At 41.7% G+C, this 23,551-nt stretch overlaps 3 protein-coding genes across 5 annotated transcripts in view; 2 read left to right on the top strand and 1 right to left on the bottom strand.

Moving 5' to 3' along the window:
* LOC139460608 (centrosomal protein of 78 kDa-like) overlaps positions 1 to 3,806 on the top strand; it is a 159,784-nt gene extending 155,978 nt beyond the window's left edge. The window contains exons 13-15 of the mRNA XM_071242074.1: positions 625 to 702; positions 1,561 to 1,757; positions 2,551 to 3,806. Of these exons, the coding sequence (XP_071098175.1) occupies positions 625 to 702; positions 1,561 to 1,757; positions 2,551 to 3,571 (1,296 nt within the window). The 3' untranslated portion in view covers positions 3,572 to 3,806. The remainder of the gene's footprint in view (positions 1 to 624; positions 703 to 1,560; positions 1,758 to 2,550) is intronic.
* An 8,220-nt stretch (positions 3,807 to 12,026) lies between these two features.
* On the top strand, positions 12,027 to 12,551 carry LOC139460606 (dynein light chain Tctex-type 5-like). Its single transcript, XM_071242072.1, has one exon. The coding sequence runs from the start codon at positions 12,027 to 12,029 to the stop codon at positions 12,549 to 12,551; it is 525 nt and encodes a 174-aa protein (XP_071098173.1).
* Positions 12,552 to 15,099: 2,548 nt separating this feature from the next.
* LOC139461054 (ralA-binding protein 1-like) overlaps positions 15,100 to 23,551 on the bottom strand; it is a 28,643-nt gene continuing 20,191 nt past the window's right edge. For all 3 annotated transcript variants that reach the window (XM_071242566.1, XM_071242568.1, XM_071242567.1), the window contains exons 11-14: positions 22,266 to 23,061; positions 21,696 to 21,785; positions 20,331 to 20,533; positions 15,100 to 19,794 (exon numbers count right to left, since the gene is read on the bottom strand). In XM_071242566.1, coding sequence (XP_071098667.1) covers positions 19,648 to 19,794; positions 20,331 to 20,533; positions 21,696 to 21,785; positions 22,266 to 23,061 — 1,236 coding nt within the window. In that variant the 3' untranslated portion in view covers positions 15,100 to 19,647. The remainder of the gene's footprint in view (positions 19,795 to 20,330; positions 20,534 to 21,695; positions 21,786 to 22,265; positions 23,062 to 23,551) is intronic.

Genomic DNA, 23,551 nt, shown 5'->3' with positions numbered 1-23,551 from the left:
GGCTCGCTGACTTGGTTGATGCATGTCATCATATCCCAATTGCATATGTCAATGCTCATGATGTCAATCACTGGATTGTCTGGTCCAGACTCGATTATGTACAGACCGCCGTCATTTAGCTGGAATATTGCTGAGGGTGGTATTAAACAACAAACAAACAAACAAAACCTTTATTGCTGATTGTTAAATGTGTGCAGCCAGAAGACTTGGTTGATGGTGTGTCATTGTACCCTGACCGTTTGTCTGTCTGGAGTCTATGCAGGCTGCTGTGATGCTGCTGACTGTGGCATAAAAGATCATCAAATCTATTCCAAACACTATAGGATGGTGTGTGTGTTCCATGTATGTGACAGTAGCCTGTATATCACAGAGTCTGGACCACACAATCCAGTGATTGACATAATGAATGGACCTTTGAAGATCTGTGATAGAATAGGTCTTCAGTAATCCATGCTTGCCTTAAAAGGCTATGTTTGTCATAAGAGGCGGCTAACGGGATCAAGCTCACTGACTTGGTTGATGCATGTCATCCCATCCCAGTTGCCAGACCTGGAATTCCCGCGAGTGTGGTGAGTGATTGAGTTCAGCACACTGTGGCTGTACACCTGTGTGTCTGTGTTGCAGGTGGAGATGGAGATGTTGCGACGGAGTCTGAAGGAGGAGAGTGTGGCGAGGATGAAGGCGGAGCAGCGAGAACTCAGGGTGAGTCACCCAATGTAGCAGCATCCATGTCCATCCATGATGATGATGATGATGATGATGATGATGATGATAAAAATCTTGTGTTGCACTTTTCCATGCTGCACATGATGCTCAAAGTACATTATTATTATCCCTCCAGTGGATCAGTGTGCACTCAAATATCATTCTCAGCTCCCTGGGGAGTATACAACAGTTTCCATCATTGATCTGTAGCATGAACCAATTAGACAACGGCAGTTGTTTTCATTCAGTGCTGCCTGTTGTATGTCACAAGACAAGACAAGAAGTTTATTGTATGAAAGGCCTCCGGCCTATATACAACTACACACAATGTATACATACATTCAACATATATGTGCCTTCTAGGAGACATTTGTATTTACAAGTTCTTGCCGAATATTGAGTGCTTCATGGAGAAATTGAGCTAGACTGTAGATTACACCAGAAGATTGATTAGACATAAGTGATATAAGGGATGTGGTACATTGCTGTTTAAGGTATTTAGCGGGTACAAAACGTTTTCGGATATCTTGGTAAAACTCACAGATAAGGAGTACATGAAATTCGTCCTCAACACCCATATGTCTGTATGACCCTTTCACAAAGAAATGTGTTTTGTACCCAGTCAAAAATCAACATTAGATGCCTTTTTAAAGGATGTTTATAAATGAGAAGTTATTCAAAGTGTTGACAAACATCCAAGATCTGGGAAATCCAGACATTACTCCTGATGGTTAGGCTGGTATTTTCAGCATCTTGACTACTTTTGAGGTATACCAGCAAAACAAAAGGATGATGTCACTGTAGGAGACTGTTGGTCCTCTCCTGTTGTGTCATATGTAATCTTTGTGTTGTCAGCTGAGTATTGAGAACAAGCGTCTTAGCGAGGAGATGAAGTACCTCCGACACAAGGCCAGCGCTGGGGGCATCGTCAGTGACGTCCACCTGGGCATGAACGGCGGACACGGCGCCTTCGTCGATGAAAGCTTCCTGGAAGGAGTGGAGGCCTCATTTAAGAAGTTCCACAAGTTTCTGGACATGCTGCATGAAGCAGGGTAAGGACATTAGATGTAAGGACATGCTGCATGAAGCAAGGTAAGGACATTGGGTGTAAGGACATGCTGCATGAAGCAGGGTAAGGACACTGGGTGTAAGGACATGCTGCATGAAGCAGGGTAAGAACATGTAAGGGAAAGGACATGCTGCATGGAGGGGGTAAGGACATGCTGCATGGAGGGATAAGGACATGTAGGGGTAAGGACATGCTGCATGGAGGGGATAAGGACATGTAGGGGTAAGGACATGCTGCATGGAGGGGATAAGGACATGTAGGGGTAAGGACATGCTGCATGGAGGGGATAAGGACATGTAGGGGTAAGGACATGCTGCATGGAGGGGATAAGGACATGTAGGGGTAAGGACATGCTGCATGGAGGGGATAAGGACATGTAGGGGTAAGGACATGCTGCATGGAGGGGATAAGGACATGTAGGGGTAAGGACATGCTGCATGGAGGGGATAAGGACATGTAGGGGTAAGGACATGCTGCATGGAGGGGATAAGGACATGTAGGGGTAAGGACATGCTGCTTGAAGGGGGTAAGGACATGTAGGGGTAAGGACATGCTGCTTGGAGGGCGTAAGGACATGTAGGGGTAAGGACATGCTGCATGAAGAAGTAAGGACATGCTGCATGGAGGGTGTAAGGACATGTAGGGGTAAGGACATGCTGCATGGAGGGGGTAAGGACTTGCTGCATGCTCAGTGATGTAAATATATCTAGTTCAAATTGAGGTGCCTCCTGAATACCTTCAGTGAGTTGTGTCTGATGCTTGTGTTGTCTTTGCAGACTGAGTGAGCTGATCACAATGGCAGGACTTGACCAGTCCGAAATCATGAACCCCTTCGACCACCTGTCCTCCACCAGGCTGTCGGGTGTCTCCTTCGCGCGACACAACACTCCCGTCAGCAAACCTGCCCACACTAACGGTGTGGACCTGTCCGTCCCTACGTCAGCCATGCCCATCGCCAAAGCTGAGCCTTCCTCATCTCAAGGGTTACAGCAACAGATGGCTTTCGGTGCTAAGCCTTTCGTACCGAACACATCAGCCTATTTTGGTGACATTTCATCCAGCTACCGTGCCAACCCGACTGTCGGCTCATTTGAAGAGGAGCTGCCCATTACCTACGGTCCGGTCGTGTCTGAGAATAACCTTCGACCTGGTGCCAGAGTTCAAGCAGCAGGGTCAAGGATGCCCTTCCCGACCAACGAGTCTATGATAGGAGGTCCGGCAAGGACAGATGACCTTTATGAGAAGTTGCTGCAGGATACAAGTGGGGTGTTCCCACACATCGGACAGGGGGAGGCCGAGTCCCCTGCTGGATCGCTCACCTCGACCCCGGTGGTCAAGAGCACGGAGAGCAAGGCTGGGCCAGTGAAGTCAGCACAAGCGGGGCAGGATGGACAGAAGAGAAAAGAGCAAATAGAAGACGACACGAAAGGAAGAGGGGACGAGAAAGATCGTCACGAAGACAGGAAACCCAGAACAGATAAAGCCCAGGGTCCTTCTGGTAATGGTACTAGGTCAGAGGTCAGAGCAAGGTCACAAGGTGAAGGTCAGGATGCTTCCAAACAGTTTGATGTCTCGGAGCAGTCTGATATCATGGAGGTGCTTGATCGAGCGGCCTCTCCTGAAAAAGAATCTCCAGAACACAGATCCAAAATGAGTGATTTTAACTACAGTATGGACAGTTTTGATCAGTCATATGTCAGTGAGAGGGAAGAGGTCATTCACCTTGGAGATGACCTTGACCTTGGGGGGTCACCATCACCACCGCCACAGGTTGTTGAAAGCGAGGAAGATTTTTAGACTGGCCGCTGAATATGTAAATCTAGACTCTGTTTTGAGCAATCTTTTCCTTTCTCTTTATTCTTTGTATGTTTTCTCCCAACATTTTGTGGTATCCAAGTCCCAGCCTTAGTGCTTATGTTTGTAGAAAATGTTTTAGTGTAAATAACATTGTTTGTGTACATATGGGGAGAACAGGTCACCATGACCAGTTGTAAAACTATCAACAGATGCAATGTACACATAGCCTTGTAGTAGTCATTGATAATACTTCATTGAGTGTAATATTAATGAATTATCATCAATGAAATATTATCAATGAAATATTATCAATGAATATCAATGAAATATTATTAGTGAAATATTATGAATGAAATATTATGAATGAAGTTCATTCATAATATTTCATTGATAATATTTCACTGATGATATTTCATTAATAATATATCATTGATGATATTTCACTGATAATATTTCATTGATATTCATTGATAATATTACTTTGATAATATTTCACTGATAATATTTCATTGATATTCATTAATAATATTTCAATGATGTTTTATTCATTGATAATATTTCAATGATATTTCATTGATATTCATTGATAATATTTCAATGATGTTCCATTAATATTCAATGATAATATTTCAATGATATTATTTCACTAATATTTTATTAATAATATTTCACTGATAATATTTCATTGATATTCATTGATATTCATTAATAATATTTCAATGATATTTAATTGATATTCATTGATAATATTTCATTGATAATAATTCATAGGTCTGTTTACCCTACATTCCTCCTTCAGCCATGAATACATTTGGCTGCTTTGTAGTGCTTCATACACATTGGCTTCACTAAACAGATGCAGGTCAGCACGCCATGGTCTATCTCTGTATGTGTTGACGGTGATGGAGGAAGTGTGTAGACAAACCTGGGAAGTATTGAGTCTATAGACCAGGGGCAGTACACAATGTATGGGGACATGCAGTCAGTAGTAGGGAAGTATCTCAAGTAATCATCATTGTAACATAGCAATATTCACTCTCTCAAATAGCCAAAAACATGTGTGTGAAAATGGGCATCCATCATTGAGGGGTAATATTATTTTGCAATATTGTTAAACTTTGCAGGTTTTGTGTGACCATAGCTCATGGACTACAATGATGTCACTATCAAACGACATCACTAATCTCTGCCACTGAGACTAGTTAACTAGTTAACAGTACTTTTTACAAACAAGACACTGGTTATTACTGTTTACAAACTGGAAAAGTTGGAAGAATGATTTGGTGGATAAATAGAATCTAAGCCTTGTGTCTTTTGATATCAAGTGTATCACGCCTCATCCAGTATCAAAGTATCGAGGATGATCAGTGTTTTAAGTTGCCTGCCAGTCATGTTTCAGAACGATGCTCTGTCAAATATTTGTTTCCTCCAGGGATGAAGCAAGATCATGGTCTAACATGGATTTGATACTGCAAGCGACCGATCAGAATACAAGATTGTAAAATGTTAAGGTAGAATGTGTTTTTTTAGGATAAAGAGACTCTCAACTTCCTGGGGAGTATACAGCCCAAGTAGCATGATGTATTTGTTTGCTGTTTTAGTATCATAGTTTCAAAATAATCAAATCAGGTCCTGTGTATTGGGAACCATGTCTGTGATACTCTATATTTCATGTATTATTTGTGTGAGATTTAGATTTAGTGAAATCAAAATATTTTGATTTTGAATATTTAGAAATTTGAATTTGATTTTTCTTCATTCCATGTGTAGCAAGGTTTTTTTGTTTTTGTTGTTGTATTTTTTTATGTTTTATTGTATATTTTGAAGAGGTAGGAACTCTAACACTGGATACAGGGGAACCTTGTCAATCCACACTGAACACACTGTCCACATTATAAGGTGTCTACAGTAACAAATTTCACTTATTTCAAACAACTTGATTCCATCAAATTGGCTTTGAATTTATAGGGGCATTAATCTCTGAGTTCTTCTCGGCTGTCTGACACTGACCACTGGAGCCGTGAGTTGATTTACTCGCAAACGCAACTGTATTAAACAACAAAAAAGATTAAGACGGTCAACAATAGATTAATTATGCTAGTATTAGAAGCCAAACAATATGGAAATGTACTTTTAATCCTATAATTTTCACTGAATATTTAGGCGTTTAATAAATTTCTTAAGTGAAAATTTTGTCCATTTAAACTGTAAAAATATAAACATGATAAAATAAGCAATGCTGAGGTGAAATATTTACTTTGTGCTGTAAGTCAAAATAGTGTAAACGGAAATCGCACAATTACCAAGCAAATGACTTATCAAAACTTCGTCACCATTACCGATGCTACCCACAAAGATACCTACATTTCCTTATTATTTCCAAAACTGTATTGCATTTTGTTGATCAATGTGAGTATACGCCCTTATAGTATAAGGCTTATACTGTCAATTAAAGTGACAAATGTGCTTAGAGTACAGGTCGCGAAATGGTCTAGATTTCTGCTATATCATCCGGGTCCTCACAGGGAAAAAACAATAGCAAAGGCAACAACCAGTCCCCGGGAATTGCCCATAGATAATGGGATCAGGTGGTCAGGCTCTCTGACTTAGTTGAGGCATGTCATCCTTTCCCAGTTGTGTGGATCGATGCTCATGACATCAATCACTCGATTGTCTGGTCCAGACTTGATTATTTACAGACCACTGTCAATACCTGGAAAATAGCCGAGTGCGGTATTAAACAACAAATAGACCCTACAGGATAAGATTCATAAAAGTATGCTGTTTTCAATGGCAATACCAAGCTTACCTGTTTACCAGATGTACATATTAGAAATAGAAATTGTATTATGTGACAAATAGGCGAACATGATAGATATATTTTATTCCTAATAGGCATCCAACAGAGTATTGATCTGATTAAAAGTAGTTCCTCCCAGGGGACTTCATTTGTATATTTTTCAGATCGGGGAAGCAACTTTACCAGATTGCTTTATGGCATTGCTGTCAATATACATTACATGATGGACTGTCGTTGATGCTGCTGTGATACAGTTGAGATGAAAACAAACGTTACAATACCAGCAATATCGAGTGTTTGTGTTGGAAGAAAAATATCAGTGATGCAAACCAGGACGATGTTGGCGGAGTCGGAAACCGTTGGCTCCAAATTCAGCCAATATGATGAAGTGAAATACGCTCGTATATAGCAAATTTTGTAAAAATATATGTCAGACAAGTTATGGAAATCTCTAATCAATCAGTTTGGTTTTGTGTTTACTAAATAAGTTTCTTCAATTGTTTGCCTCCTTCACCTCATAAACTTAGTTTGTTGTTTGATTGAAAACCTTGACATTAGAAACTGGTCTCAGTTGTCAATGCTTCTCCAGTGTGATTTGTACAATACAGAGTTATGTCCCCTTGATTTTGCAATGACCCTGTTTCAAAACATACTGTCAATCCTTCAAATAGTTACTAATTTTATTTCGGAGAATATATTCAGACGCATTTATTCCTGTTATTCCTCGTCGTCAAGTTGCAGGTTAGCAGCTCTGAACCTTATGAGTTTCCGCTGTAGTTTTGTGTTTGAAAGTGGAGTTTTGGGTTTTCACTGTGTGTGAGATAGTGTTCTAGATAACGATGTAACATCTGTACAAGTTAGTACACCATCTGTATATAGTCTGTGTATTGATCTGGGGAATAAATACACTTCTTTTTTTATATACATGTTTCTTCTTTATATGCAGCGCCTTGTGCTGTTGCAGCAGTGTGTAAAAGATTAAAAATTATTGTCTGCTATACGCAATGTTTGTTCAGAGTGCTGCATTATTACCATTGGTAAATGGATCTGGGGCACTTGACTTTTTGTTCTCAGCTCCCTGGGGAGTAAACAACTTAATCTGCATGTGAGGCGCTAGAAGGTTGAGAGTCATTACCATTTTCATCCTTCCGGGGGCGGAAGGTCTGGGTTTGATCCCCGGACGCGTCATACCAAAAGACGTTAAAAGATGGTACTTGTTGTTACCCTGTCGGGCGCTCGGCATTAAGGGGCTAAAACAAGCACTGGTCGGCTCAGAGTCAGTATACTGTGTCTAAGTGGGGTATTCATGTTAAACTGCGGCATGGTATCTCAATGAGCTAGTACTATAAATCGGCATCAGTCCGGACTAGCACAAGCAGCAATATAAGTGCAATAATCTTGGACGCGACGTTAAACTCAATTTCACCTCACCTCACCTCATCCTACTGGGTACAAATTCACTCCTGGGTGAACAGAGACATATTTGAATAAAGTCACCTGCCTAAGGAGACGCCACATATGCTGCACTCACATTGCTTAAGTTTGCCTGATTTGTGACGTGGGCGCGACACAGGGCTATGGGTGAGTGAGTTGGTAAACGTTTAATTGAGCATGAAACAGACCATCCTCGATTATCCAGTGTATTATTTTTCCACTATTATGATTAATACCCTGGACCCATTGATTCTGCACAGATTTACATTCAGAGACAAGGCACTGTTGATGTGTGAATCAATTTTGTGAAAGATTTTCAGCTGAAAAACATGTTTTTCTGAGTACTTAACTTCTTTTTCTAGTGGGTAGAGTGTTTGTCCGAAGAACAGAAGGTTGGTGGTTTGATTCCCTGGGCACATCATACCAAAAGATGTTAAAATATGGTACTCGTTGTTACCCTGCCTGGCACTTGAAGATTAGGTGATTAAACAAGGACTGGTCGGCTCGGAGTCAGTACACTGTGTCTGAGTGGGGTATTCATGTTAAACTGCTGCATTGTATCTCGGTGGGCTAAAACAAGGACTGGTCGGCTCGGAGTCAGTACACTGTGTCTGAGTGGGGTATTCATGTTAAACTGCTGCATTGTATCTCGGTGGGCTAAAACAAAGACTGGTCGGCTCGAAGTCAGTATACTGTGTCTGAGTGGGGTATTCATGTTAAACTGCTGCATTGTATCTCGGTGGGCTAAAACAAGGACTGGTCGGCTCGGAGTCAGTACACTGTGTCTGAGTGGGGTATTCATGATAAACTGCTGCATGGTATCTCGGTGGGCTATCACTATAAATTGGCATTAGTCCAGACTGATACAAGGAGCCACACACACGTCCATGAACGTCGCTATGTAAATGCAATAATCTTGAATGCATTGTTGAACCCCATTTCAGCTGACCTGTGAGGACTAAACAGGGACATGCTCCGTGTATTTGTGACGGTAAGTGACGAGAGATTGCTGGTGATATAAATCAAGAAAGAACAGTTGATCGTGTCCTTCAAACTGGGCTCAAAACGAAGGGTCCAGGGTCTATATCCAAACAGAAAGGAGATATGATACCCTTTATAATCAAGGATGGCACCAGACAAGGTTATAATTGGTCCCCACAACCCTAACCCTAACCCTAACCCCAGCAACCAAACTGTACCCTAACCCTAACCCCAGCAACCAAACTGTACCCTAACCCTAACCCCAGCAACCAAACTGTACCCTTAATCCAGCAACCTGTACCCTAACCCCAGCAATCTGTACCCTAACCCTAACCCTAACCCCAGCAACCAAACTGTACCCTAAACCCAGCAACCTGTACCCTAACCCCAGCAACCTGTACCCTTAACCCAGCAACCTGTACCCTAACCCCAGCAACCAAACTGTACCCTAACCCTAACCCCAGCAACCAAACTGTACCCTTAACCCAGCAACCTGTACCCTAACCCCAGCAATCTGTACCCTAACCCTAACCCTAACCCCAGCAACCAAACTGTACCCTAAACCCAGCAACCTGTACCCTAACCCCAGCAATCTGTACCCTAACCCTAACCCTAACCCTAACCCTAACCCCAGCAACCTCTACTTGCTGTACATAGTGACTATGTGGATGGATCGTTTGGTCTGGCCATTGACTTGGGTCATGCTGGACATGGCTCATATCAATCACTTTTGTTTGGGGCCCAGGCTTGCTTATTTACAGGCCACCATCATATTGCTGGAGTATTGCTGAGTGCAGGCATCAAACAAATCAGACCAGACCAGACAAATCACTGTCTGAAACATGGGGGTGTGATGACAGGCAATTTACCAAGTCACTGAGCCAGACCTCACGTTTTGTTTACACTCTTATAACAAACATAGGTTTCTGGGAACAATTCTAACCCAGAGTCCCACTGGGCTAGGATCTTGTCCTGAGAGCAGATATTTTCTCAGCTGCAGCTGCAAAACCAGATGTTTTTTTAAATTAAAAATATGAGCCAAAATATTCTAAAAAACACATTGCAAAAATGTAATTTTTGTGGCAGAAAATATCTTTTTTATCCAACAATACGAAACATTTTTTCAAACATTTTCATCTGTAAATAAACTTTGGTCTAATAGAACATAACCTATAACAGAGATTTAAGATTATACCTACCGTATTCGACGTAATAAGCGCCACTCTCTAATAAGCGCCCTAGGCGATATTTGCTATATATTTTGGCTAGTGAACAATCCCAGTTAGCACCCTTTCGATCGATCAATGTACACGCGACTTATTTATTCGTGTATAATATGCACTCATGTGTTATATGCATCCTTAATTACGGAAATTAAATTCTTAATTACGGAAATTAAATACATCTGTCGTGTATAATACGCACAGACTTTTCTTTTGTATCATTTCAGGTTGTAAGCATAAACCACAAAATTTAAGATCTTTCAACTCTTTCACCAAAATTATATTCTAATAAGAACCCCCTATTTCTAATTTTGAGAGTGCCCTGGGTGCGTATTACGTCGAATACGGTACTTGATTTAAGTAGCTTAAGAAGCTGTTCAGGGATAAGGTTCCAGATAAGCTTGTGTTAATCCAGCTCAGTAATTGTGTGAATCCAGCATAATCACTGTGTTAATCCAGTGAGCCTTAGTTACTGCTACACCGAGCCTGGTAACGAGCTGGACACTGCCCACACCTGGTCAACTCTTGTCCCATACCACAGGCCAAGTTACCACTGACCATTGCAATGACCTTGATCTGATATGCTATCAAGTCCCCTCTCACTGCTCACTCCCTAAACACAACCCTCCTGTGCCTTGCTGGATGAGGCTTGGGATCTGTCAGGAAAACAATGTTTAATATATGTTCTCATTCAAAGTTGGATTGCTAAATTCTTGGTGTCAGATGCTGTGATCTGGCTGGACTGTTGGTAAAAATGCTGCCTTGATGTGACATTTGGAAGTAAATCGATGTGACAATTCAAGGATGAATCAAGGAAGAATGCTTTGTTTAGCATTCAGTAAAGTGATGGACTAGCAAGTGTTAAACCAGAGCCGGTTAGTGTTCAATTGGACAGCACTCCATGAAATTGTCTTTTATCTCCTGATTCAAGGGAATTGTGCAAGAACAATCCTGTACTGTTCAACAACACTCCTGTTTTTTAGAATTAAATCGTCCAAGAAATCCCGTTTCAAGTGAATGGTCCAAGAACAATCCAGTACTGTTCATCAATTCTTTTTTGTCTTTAAAGAAGAAAAGTGTGCAGGAAATTATCCTAGAAGTGTTGTGTTGTTTGTAGACGAGTGACCTGGTGATGGTCAATCTGCATGTTGGCTGTACCAAGTCACTCAGTGCTGGACAGCACCAGATGTTTAGATAAGAGGACATGTTTACTCCAGAAACAACAAGGCCCTCTTAACCAGGACTATTCTTGTGTCTTGAATTTGACAGAATATGTGTGATTTGGGATAGTGAACATTCATATTTATGAAGCCTGTGGTTGACATCTTGTATGGGTTTCTCGGATCAGTAATATTATACTTTATAGGATTTGTATGATGTGTGTAGTGTTTTAATACATACATAATTTTACATTTTTTCATCACCAATTGGAGTATTCGCCTGGAGATTTATACCTTCTAAATGACATAAAAAGTTCTTGTGAATGACCAAAATCACATCTGGAACTGTTTACGGAACAGCTTGTTTATTAACTGAAGGTACAACAAAAAAGGACATTTGCATTCCCCTAATTGTGTTGTTCAGTGCCGTGCAGGATTTCCTAAGTTTGCTGGACCAAACAAGTTTGGTGTTTGACCAGTGAGACAAGACCTTGGTCTTCATCAAATATTCAAACAGGGACAATCTTAAAATTAACCCTTCTTCCCAAAAGTATCAGTTGAGGCTACTAGCCTAGGTATCATTTTCAGTAGAAGGTTTGTCTAATATTAATAGAAGCTGATGAAAGTTTATTTGACTTGAGCTTGGAACAAGTGGCTAAAGCTGTATATTGCCTTACTCGGTTCTGAAAACATCACGTCTGCCCAGAACATAATTTTCAGGATCATTTTCAGCTGTGCCTTTTTTTTAAAACTTCAGACTACTTTCAAAAGTTGAAAACTACAAGGCTTCATAACTCCACTGTCTAAAGTGAGGGTCGTACTAGATATAGTATCCCTGATTCCCTTGTCTCTGACCAATGGAGGGTCTGTCTGGCCACAGGATGCCTCCATTAAGGGGAGACAACTCACTGTCTGTCCCTGTGTATTCAACCATGAGCCAGAACGGCCCGTTCAGACTTGCAGAACTAAGAAAAAGCACACCAACCAAGAGGAAGTCTAAGTCTGGTAACCGTAGCAACCGGATGCCACCCATTCAAGGGGCCAGCCAACCAAGTCCCAAAGTGGTGAATCCAGGCACCATTGAGAGAACGGTGGAAGACGCCATGGTAACCTGTCTGCAGGATGTGATGTACGATACCGAGACTTGCATTCGTCTTTCAAAGAGTCTCGCCGGGACGATTATGGAGAAAATAAAGCCGTTGTCGTGTGGCCGCTACAAGATGGTTGCCGTGGTAAGCATCGGCAACATCAAGGAGCAGTCTGGGATGCAGTTCGGCAGCCGGTGTCTGTGGAACAAGGAATCAGACTCCTTCCTCAGCGTCAAGTACGCAAATGACTCACTGTTTGCTGTTGCTATGGTGTATTCACTGTTGTTTGAATAACAAAGTTGTGTACTTTATGTGAAAGTTTTGTACTTGCTGTTGCGTGAGTGAGGCCATGTATGGTGAACTCGCTGTTGCGTGAGGCCATGGTGAACTCGCTGTTTGAGTCCAGGACGAACCTGCTGTTGTGTGAATGAGGCCAGGGAGTTAACTGACTATAAAAGTCTAGTTTCCACCCTTGACAAACTAGGCTGGAATTCTGGAGTAATATTTTGGTTCAACTAACAAGACTATGCATAGTCCAATCAAAATCGCATAACAAAATCGACATCTGGTTTGTAAACTGCCGTTCAGATTTCAGTTGATAGCAGGATTTGCAATGCATGTGTACTGTCAGCTTAGTGTCGTCAGATATTTTCCAAATCATTTCATGTTTTTAATCAAGGTGCTCACGTGATTTGATGCACTTCACGAAATAAGACCCGTTTTATTACAATTATAGATCTTGATTATCGATCAGATTGTCTTGATCGGGTGCCACCATTTTGTTAGAAGTAAATGGAAGTCATATGAGAGGTGGGATCTGTTTGGTCAATAGGCGGGTCATAGAAGGGACATAACTCATAATAGCCACTGGTGGTGCTACGATCGACCCCAGAATTTCAGTTCGGCAAGGGTGGAAAGTGGACTTTTACAGTCAGTTAACTCCCTTGCCTCGGAAAGATGACTACAGAGAAACAAGACTGAGGTCAGCCTATGTTTCAGATTATGTAATGTTATTAAGTTGTGACCTCAGCAGCACTGGATGACGTCAGATGATATTGTTCCCATCAATGAAGCACTGTGATGTGATACCGCTTGAGCTGGGGGGGTCAATCAGCATTGAGAACCGCTGCAGTGCACATGTGCAAATATCGGAAAGTTGTTACATATAATCTTTCTGCCACAATGGGTGACGTTCTGGCATCAGGATTGATGTATCAGTAATGAGGACAACAGATGTCATGGTATAGTTATATTTTTTGAAACAGTAAAAGTGTCATCACATCCTGTCATTGAAGTATTGTGTTGTTTGTTTGAAACTGCCTTTGCCATGTAGCTTATCAAGTGATGTTTGTGAACCTAATATAGAGAACATTGATATTGATTGGATTGTGAAACAAAACAGTTGAAATCAAATAGTTTGTGTATGCATGTAATTAGATGTAGCGATCACATTAAGGAAGCATTCAACAGGAGAACATAGGAGAAAAACAAATCCTAAGGTCTTGAGACATATCCCCAAGCCCCCAATGTTAATATATACCCACCAAGCTTGGCACACCCTGTTTCCTGTGTCTTACCAGTGACTCCTCACAGCAGTGTGAATCCTACTTCACTTCAACCTTTTCTGGTTTTAAGTGGTGACCAAATTGATGGCGTTGTCCGCATCGGTGACTTGGTTGACGTGTCATCGTACCCCGATGGTGTTGATCGTTGTTCACAACGTTGCTCACTGGATTGTGGGGTCCTGACTTAATTATTTAGATATTGCCATCATACACGTAACAGCTGGAATATTGCTGAAAACTTTATTTTCACTGGAGATAACCCCTCACAGATTGGCAAATCATCCTTACCAAACCACCTGAAGTGATATAAAATCTTCAGGATATGTGTGTCAGAAGTAGGTGCATGGGTGGCGATGTCAGGCAAACGTGAGGTGAGGTGAAATGGGGTTTAACGTCCCATACAACATTATTGCATGTATGTAGCGACGTGCATGTACGTGTGTGGCTTCTTGTACTAGTCCGGACTGATGCCGTTTTTTATGCTGCAGTTTACCCCACTCAGACACAGAATACTGACTCTAAGCCGATCAGTCCTTGTTTTAGCCCCTTAATGCTGAGCGCCAGACAGGGTACAACAAGTACATCTTTTAACATCGCTTGGTATAACACGACTGGGGATCAAACCTGGACCTTCCGCTATCTGGGCAGACGCTCTACCACTAGACCATGGAGGCAGTCTAGGCAAACATGACACATGAGAGCTTATTTAGCTTCGATTGTGCCCTGCACGTTTCATGTAGTGACTCATCAGGTGAAAATTGTTCGAACTTTGCCTCTGTTCATCCAGCAGTGAATGGATACTTGGTCGATGAAACTGTAATATTTATGTAAAACCTGAGCTGAGAATGTAATTTTGAGTACACACTGATCCAAAGTCCAGAGTAATATTAGTGTAGTGCCATGCCCATGCCCATGCCCATGACACAGGGCAGGAATACACATGCACCTTGATTATATCATTATTAAATATTAATGACAATATAAATATATCAACAAGCAATAACAGAAGACAAACGTCAACATTGTATACAATAATCTTTATGTTGAGAAACTTGACACATATACCATAATATGATCCATGGACATAATTCCATTTCTAATTGTCAATTACGTTGACCCTCCATACGGATGTCTTATACATGGTGAAGATGACAGTGATGGGTGATCAGGGAGGAAGATTGTCTCAAGTATCATTGTCAACTGATGACTGCGTACATCATAGCACAATTAGGCCACAATAAAGGAATTATCAGATTTTCATTTTTTTATTTATATTATACTATAATAATTATGGCTACTCAAAAGAAGTTAGACAACTCCCGACTTTTTCATATGACTTTAGTTAATGGCTAGCTGGTGGGTATTGTAACACAACGTTCCACATGTGGGTGTTCTTTAAATTGTTTTCACTAGTATTTATATAAAACAAGCTGTTCAAGGCATCAGTCTACATTTTCTTATTTATTTCATTAAGTGTGACTGTATTTCAACAAGTACAGAAAGAAGTGAAACGCATGTACATTCTCTTCATCAGTACATACTTTGGGACAATAAAACAATGTGAGGGAATGAAAATCTAACAGTTACTTTATTGTGGCCTTAAAATATAATAAAAATCAATGATATATATTAGTTTGGTGATGTGTATTGTTTCATTCAGTAAATATTGATTACTTCATTTTCCTTCAACTGAATCAAGAGTACCGTATTCGACGTAATAAGCGCCCAGGGCGCTCTCAAAATTAGAAATAGGGGGCTCTTATTAGAATAGTAATGTTTTTATCCTGAAATGTTTATATACGACAGATATATATTAAGGGTGCATATAACACACGAGTGCGTATTATACACGAATAAATAAGTCTTGTGTACATTGATCAATCGGAAGGGGTGCTAATTGGGATTGTTCACTAGCCAATATATTAACAAATATTGCCCTGGGCGCTTATTAGAGCGAGGCTTATTACGTCAAATACGGTAATTTCAGCGTGATCAAAGCAAAACCTTTATAACTACACATCCAGACATTTGCTGAAAGGATATCCCTCCATATCAGATTGGACAGTACAAAAATGTGCCACTTTGAGTATTTTCAAAAACTTTTTAAAGCTTCACCTGTTTCCTTTTCTATGTACAAGACAAGACGAAGATGTTCTGAGAGCTACAACTGTAGCAAAATAATGTTCCTCCTCACATTAATGATGCTGCTAACGCTGATGTAATTATAATAATAATAATAATATTGTATGTACTGTGCACCGTCAGTACGTGATGTACACTATCTTCCCCATCTCCTGTGATGTTAGGATGTCCAGAGGTGGGATTCAGGTCAAACTGGTCCCCAGCAACTGAAGCTGGTTGCTAGAGGCGACTAAATGGATCAAGTTGTCACACTCTGTGACTTGGTTCATTGCATGTGATCGTACCCTGATGACATGGAACATTGCTCATAATATCAATCACTGGATTGTCTGGTCGCCATAATATACCTGGAATCCTGCAGAGTTAAGACAAACAAACAAACAAACAAACAATACACCATGCATGAATTTGCATGAGACAAGGGTCACACATGTTGTAAGCTCAGAAAATGTCTGTATGTACTGTAAACTGACACCTCATTGATTTGAGCACCTGGCTCTCCTCTCGCTCCAACCAGCCGTACCTCCATTCTGTGGTATAATATAGCAACTACACCACACAGTGGCTTCAGTCACTTGTTGTGTTTTTATTCCAGCTAAATGACCTGAAAATTACTGATTCTAGACCAGACAATCCAATGATTGATATTATGAGCAAAGATCCCCGTCATCAGGCTGCAATCCAACACAGCCAAGTCACCGAGATTGAATACCTGACCCATTAACTCACTTAATGACAATCCTAGATTGCTGTGGACCAAGTCTTGCCCACAGTTCTGTACATCTCCACAGGCGATGGGTAAATGGAAGCCAGGGAGTTATCGATGATGTGGTGTGCAATGGATACACATAGAGTTACAAAACTGAAGGATACATCACACACTAAACACAAGCTCCACATGCAGTCATTCAGTAGTCCTTCCTCCAGGTATGTCTGGAATGCTTGTTTGTCACAGGCTTTTGGTGATGATGAGGTTAATTCTACAGCATCACAGAGCAAGCCTTTCACAGCTTCCGAACCCCTTTGTTCCATACAGTCAGTATTTGTGTTGTTCAGTTACGGACATTTTTCAAAACAGTTCAAAAGTATTTGTCCAATGACTGCAACAGCATGCTTAGCACTCTTTAAGCCTTTTTTCATTACCGTATTTGCCACATTAAGCGCCCTGCATCAGTGAGCCCCCCGGACCAACTTCTAGATCAGTCTGTAAGTACTACTTATAACAGCCCCTGACTAAGACAGAAAAGTTCCATCACAATCTGTATTTTCATGTGTATATTACAGAAATTTTACTGGTAACAGCAGTACAGAAGAGGCGTACAATTGGCAAGTTACTAGTGTTTGTTTTGTCAACATTTTAAGGACGTTTGTTCACAGTCGATTGATCTCTAAAAAAAACCTAGCATGTGTATAGTTTTAATAAGCATCCCCTTTCTAAATTTTCTAATCTCCAATAGCACTTATTACAGCAAATGTGGTACTTTCTTAGCAAAGAGAAAGAAAATAGGACACCAGAAGTATGCTTCACATATCGTACCATGTGGGGAACAAAACTGGGTCTTCATACTGACAAACTCATACTTGAACCATGAAGCAACTCTATGGTCAGGAAACACAGAGAAACTAAAAATCAAATTGTAACTAAACCAAAGGGCAATACTGTATATTACTTTGAAAGAGGGGGAAAATCTTCCAAAATGGTTGTAATATCCGACACTGTATGAAAGACAAAAACAATGAAATAACACCTGCCCGATTTAACAGAACCACAGGAGAGCAGTGTTTCTATAAATTACAATTTGAAGAGTTACCTCCCTTTGCAATAATGGCAATCTTGTTTGGAGATTACTCATATATTTTTCAAAACAGTATGAAAAACAATATAAAAAAATTAATGTTATCCCACATACCCGGTAAGTGAATTTGGGGTTGAAAGATCCGAAAACCACAGATAAATACTAATAGATCCCTGATACAATTTGTTTTAATAATTCCCAAAAGCCTGTGATATCAAGATAGATAGACATGATAAATATATCTAACATATAAAATTTATGGACATTCGAACGAAAACATTTTTTTTAAAAACAATGTCCTCATAACAAACATTCTACCCGGTTACAATGTTTTACACATTAAACAAGAAGCTAGATCTACAGGTTTCCAGACATTACAACACAAACTAGCACCTTTATAATACACTAGGATCGCACACGTCATAAACTCCCTTGTGTTCAGGTATGCCAAGCATCCATTCTAATCCTTTGTTGTTGCTGTTCAAAGTTGCAGTCAGCAATATTCCAGCTATATGATGGCAGCCTGTAAATAATCAACCACAGACCAGTGGGCGATATCATGAGCATCGATCCCACATCAATGGGGTGCAAAGATGCAATCTATCAAAATGGGATCCAAACACACAACTATAAGTTTCTGACACACCACACAGACGCAAAAGTGCAAATCAATTTACAGCACCTTATATGACTAGGCCACCAGTGCCCAATTAGTTAAGAAAATTGAGAAAAGTTCCGAGACTGAGGCCAACACTGAGGACTGACTTTCCCTTTCACCTGGAGGTAGAGTGATCGCTACAACTACTGGGTATTATACATCTCTCACACTTCCATCACTGACTAGATCCACTTCACTGTACCAGCACTCAACACAGGCATACTTGTCGTTATGGCAACAATTTCTTAAATTTTGACATTATTCAAAATATATTTTGTCAAAGTTTCTGTAAGTGGTTGGTCATCCTATCCGAGATATGGCTTACCCATTACAAGAACTTTGCTTAAACAAGACATATTTGTTCAACTACATATAGAGAAACCCTGTTTATCTGGACAGTATCAAGTGACATCAACCACATAAAAAATGTTCCAGGGTAATTGATATATAGAGGATATTTTATGTGTCTCGTAAAATATCATGTTCCTCTCATCTCGTAACGGGGTAAAGGAGATATTTCCACTTGGGGCTACACCACTCATGAAAACACCACTCGTGAAAATATCTCCTTTTCCCCATCACTTAATGAGAGAAACATGAGATTTCAATTGACACATGAAATATCCTCTATATATCAAATTCAAATATCAACTGTTAATAATTCATGCTACACTTTCGACAGTATAGACCAAAAAACAATCTGAGAAATCTACTGTCACTCCGTAAGTTTTCCTTTCGAGTTTATCCAAACTACACATGTGCACATAGAGTTGTGCATCCATTCTGAAAACATAGCAGATAATATCCAGAGTTACCTGCCTTGACACCAAATTACTTCCCAACCAGTCAGCTGCATCTAACTTTGGCTTTGTCGTCATGTCCAGTAACACAAGGAAGGTAAATGTACTCATCAAACTATTGTACCAGTTGTACCTCCATTGCAATAGCACAGCAATAGTGTGTTTAACCCAGTAGTGTCCTCAATAGTGACCCCTTGTTCTAACAGGGTTTTACTGTGAAGAACCAGACAACCGACTTCACCTGCATGTGTGTTTCATGTAGACAGGCCCTGTGTAGATACAGCTCCACCTACTAATAACACTAAGGGAGAAAACTCATTCAGCCCATGCTATCCAAGGGGGATAACTCTTAATATCTTTTCCTTGCTTGGTAGTGTAGCATGATGTAGACTTTGGCAGTGTAGCATGATGCAGAAGGGGAGACAACTGCTACAGGAAGGTCTCCCTGTCAGTGCCTCCTACACTGGTCTGCGATGTCTCCAGCTGTTTCTGCTGCAGCAGCCGGATCTGCAGCTTTACGCTCAGGCAGATCATCCGCTCCTCGTGGATCTTCTGACATAACTCAGCATTCTTTTTCTGGAATGGAAAGAGCCAAAGGTTCACGACAAGCTATCTAATCACCTCAATTTGTTACAGATGGGCTATTCAAATAATCACATTCAAATATTGACATGCATGCATGTGCGTGTGTGGCTGCTTGTACTAGTTCAGACTTGTGCTGGTTTTAGAGTGCTAACCCACTGGGATACCATGCCGCAGTTCTACATGAATACCCCACTCAGACACAGTATACTGACTCTGAGCCGACCAGTCCTTGTTTTAGCCCCTTAATGCCGAGTACCAGGCAGGGTAACAAATACCATCTTTTAACGTCTTATGGTATGACGCGGCAGAGGATCGAACCCCCGGCCTTCCGCTGCCGTGGCAGACACTCCATCACTGGACCACTGGGGCAGCCGATTTTGTGTGAAGAAGGGTGACAGAAATGTTTTGTCTGACTAATGGATTAAACAGATAAATCTTGAGATAAACCAGTTCTTCTTATGTATAATAGATCATTAGATGCCAAATATCATTGAACATGTTAAGTCCTACTTCAATGAGTGACTGACCTCGAGGTCTTCATTGTCGTGGATGAGCTGACAGAGACTGTCCTGCAGGTCGTCCTCATCCTCGCTATCGTAGCTGCTCTCGGAGGAGGAGCTGAGGTCCTCGAGGTCGGAGTCTTGTCGGAGGTACTGCAACTCCTGGATCTCCTGGTGGAGGCGCTCGATCTCGCTCTGCTCGGTCTCGATCTTTTGTCTCAGCTCATCCCCTACACAGGGAAAAAGTCATAATTATACAACACTATCGCCCATCCGTCAATATACAATACAGTCAAAGAGTCGCCAATATACAACACTGTCATCCACTCATCATGGTGACATCTCATTCTGCCCACAGCTGGTTCTACCTACACTAAAAAAAGCTGACCAACCTCTCAGTTACATGAGACAGTCCATGTATCAACACACAACAAAAACAAATTATCAGGTGAGCAGCTTTCCTCTACCACTGACCTATATCGAGCAGTTTCACCCACCACTGCCCTATTTTGAGCAGGTCCTCCTACCACTGACCTAAAGCGAGCAGTTTGTCCTACCACTGACCTAGAGCAAGCAGTTCCCCCTACCACTGACCTATACAGAGCAGTTCCCCCTACCACTGACCTATAGAGAGCAGTTCCCCCTACCACTGACCTATAGAGAGCAGTTCCCCCTACCACTGACCTATAGAGAGTTCCTCCTACCACTGACCTATAGAGAGCAGTTCCCCCTACCACTGACCTATAGAGAGCAGTTCCCCCTACTACTGACCTATAGAGAGCAGTTCCTCCTACCACTGACCTATAGAGAGCAGTTCCCCCACCACTGACCCATGGCAAGCAGTTCCCCTACCACTGACCTATAGAGAGCAGTTCCCCCTACCACTGACCTATATCGGGCAGTTTCCCCCACCACTGACCCATGGCAAGCAGTTCCCCTACCACTGACCTATAGCGAGCAGTTCCCCCTACCACTGACCTATAGCGAGCAGTTCCCCTACCACTGACCTATATCGGGCAGTTTCCCCCTACCACTGACCCATGGCAAGCAGTTCCCCCTACCACTGACCTATAGCGAGCAGTTCCCCTACCACTGACCCATGGCAAGCACTTCCTCCTACCACTGACCTATAGCGAGCAGTTCCCCCTACCACTGACCCATGGCAAGCACTTCCTCCTACCACTGACCTATAGCGAGCAGTTCCCCTACCACTGACCCATGGCAAGCAGTTCCCCCTACCACTGACCTATAGCGAGCAGTTCCCCCTACCACTGACCTATAGCGAGCAGTTCCCCTACCACACCCATGGCAAGCACTTCCTCCTACCACTGACCTATAGCGAGCAGTTCCTCCTACCAATGACCTATAGCGAGCAGTTCCCCTGCCACTTACCTATGGCAAGCAGTTCCTCCTCCTCCATCTTCATGGCCTCTTCCTCCTCGAGCAGACGCTGCATCTCCTCGTCATCGATGGGCTCCCACTCTACAACAGTCACAGCAAATGTAGCCAAGTGTGACAAGTAGACTCATACAGCTACTACAGAGTAACATTCTTGCTACATTGCTGTTTGATCCTGGTTCCACTCGGCAATATTTCAGCTGTATGATGGCAGCCTGTAAATAATCGAGTCTAGATCACACAATCCAGTGAATGAGATCATGAGCACCGATCCACTCAGTTGAGATATAATGACATGCAATCAACCAGGTTACAAAGCCTGACCACACGTTCTATTTTGTCGCCTCTTATGACAAGCATAGGTTGCTTGGGACCTATATTCTTACCCAGAATCTCCATGTGAATATAATCCACCCTGTCAGGGGGACAATGACACAGAATGTCACACGTCACCGAGCCTGAGCAAAAGATCTGCTTAGTCACTACATATAGCAACTTGAGACCTATTCTATCCCCACAAGGCAGGTGAAGATTCATAACTACTTTTCTTCCCTCCCTACTCACCCTGGTCAAAAACTTCCACCTCCGTCTCTGATAGGTCGGATTCCTCCTCCTCCTCTTCCATCACCCTTTCCTCCGCCTGCTCTGTGAACTTCACTTTCTTCTCCGTCTTCCCATCACCAAGTAGCTCTTCCTCCAACTCCCTCAACTCCACAGACTTCTTCAATGAGTCGTCCGCAGTCTCTTCCTTCTTTGGCGTTACTGGCTGTTCAGCCTTGATAGGCTTCAGTGGCTCACTAGACAAGTGAATATGTGGATGAAGGGACACCTTCTCAGTCTCTTTCACTTTCTTAGCCTTTGTTTCAACCTTCTCAGATTCATCTTTCTCCTCCTCCGCACCTCTGTCCTCACTTTTAACCTCTTCCTCTGTCTCCTCTTTCGTTTCCTCAACTGTTTCCTCTGCTGTTTCTTCCGTTTCCTCCTCAGCAGACTTCACCACATCAGCTTCGACTGTTATTTTAGTACCTGCCTTCACTCCAGAATGCCTTTTGATCTTTTTCTCCTCCTTTTCAGCCTCTTTTTGAGCTTGAGCCTCTTTTTGAGATGAAGCCTCATTCTGAGATTCAGCCTCCTTCTGAACTTGAGCCTCATTTTCAGATTTCTCTCCTTCTTTTGACTTTGGTTCATCTGGCTGTTCTTTCTCCTCGGTTTCCATAGTTTTCGTGGACGTTTTGGGTTCAGCTTTCTTGGGTCTGAGGTCAAGTTCCTCCTCTTCAGGAAGATGAGTGGATAGTTTTTTGCTCTCAATGTCTTTCCTTCTCTTTTCTGCAGCCTCAACAGCTTTCTTTGCGAATTTTATCTGAAAGAGAAAATGTATGTTGACTTTAATATTTTGTTGTATGATCTTCATGAGGTATTCCCTTAGACAGACTGAAAAACATGCAATAGTTTCTCAGGAAAAGGTCTGGTGCATGTCATCAACTTCTAATTGTATCTTATTTCTTTGTTTGTCATAAACCCTCAAACAATCATTGTTGTTTCAAATTTAAGGAGTATTCCAGGCATATTGTCCCTGGGACGAATGGGCTTCTCACACTGTACCCATATGTAGAATCAAACTTACATCTTCAGCATGGTAATAAATACTTGAACCAATAGCATGATCAAGCACCCCATCACCTCTGTAGTAAATGGGGATCTGCTGATAAAGGCAGAAGGTATTTGGAATACTAGTATTGCAGTCCTCATGAGTTGTGTGATCACTCTCTACATTCCACATGCACACAGTATAGAACACTCAAGGGTTACTGCTGTAGGGAAACAACATGGAGCGCTGGTCCTACCTTCCT

This window comes from Haliotis cracherodii, unplaced genomic scaffold, assembly GCF_022045235.1.
Source record: "Haliotis cracherodii isolate W230 unplaced genomic scaffold, xgHalCrac1.p SCAF_14, whole genome shotgun sequence".
Lineage (NCBI taxonomy): Eukaryota > Metazoa > Mollusca > Gastropoda > Lepetellida > Haliotidae > Haliotis > Haliotis cracherodii.
This window is presented reverse-complemented; position numbering and strand designations above follow the sequence as displayed.

Bases quoted from the DNA above. Each gene is read 5' to 3' on its own strand.
- LOC139460606 (XM_071242072.1), top strand. From the start codon at position 12,027: ATGGAGGGTCTGTCTGGCCACAGGATGCCTCCATTAAGGGGAGACAAC.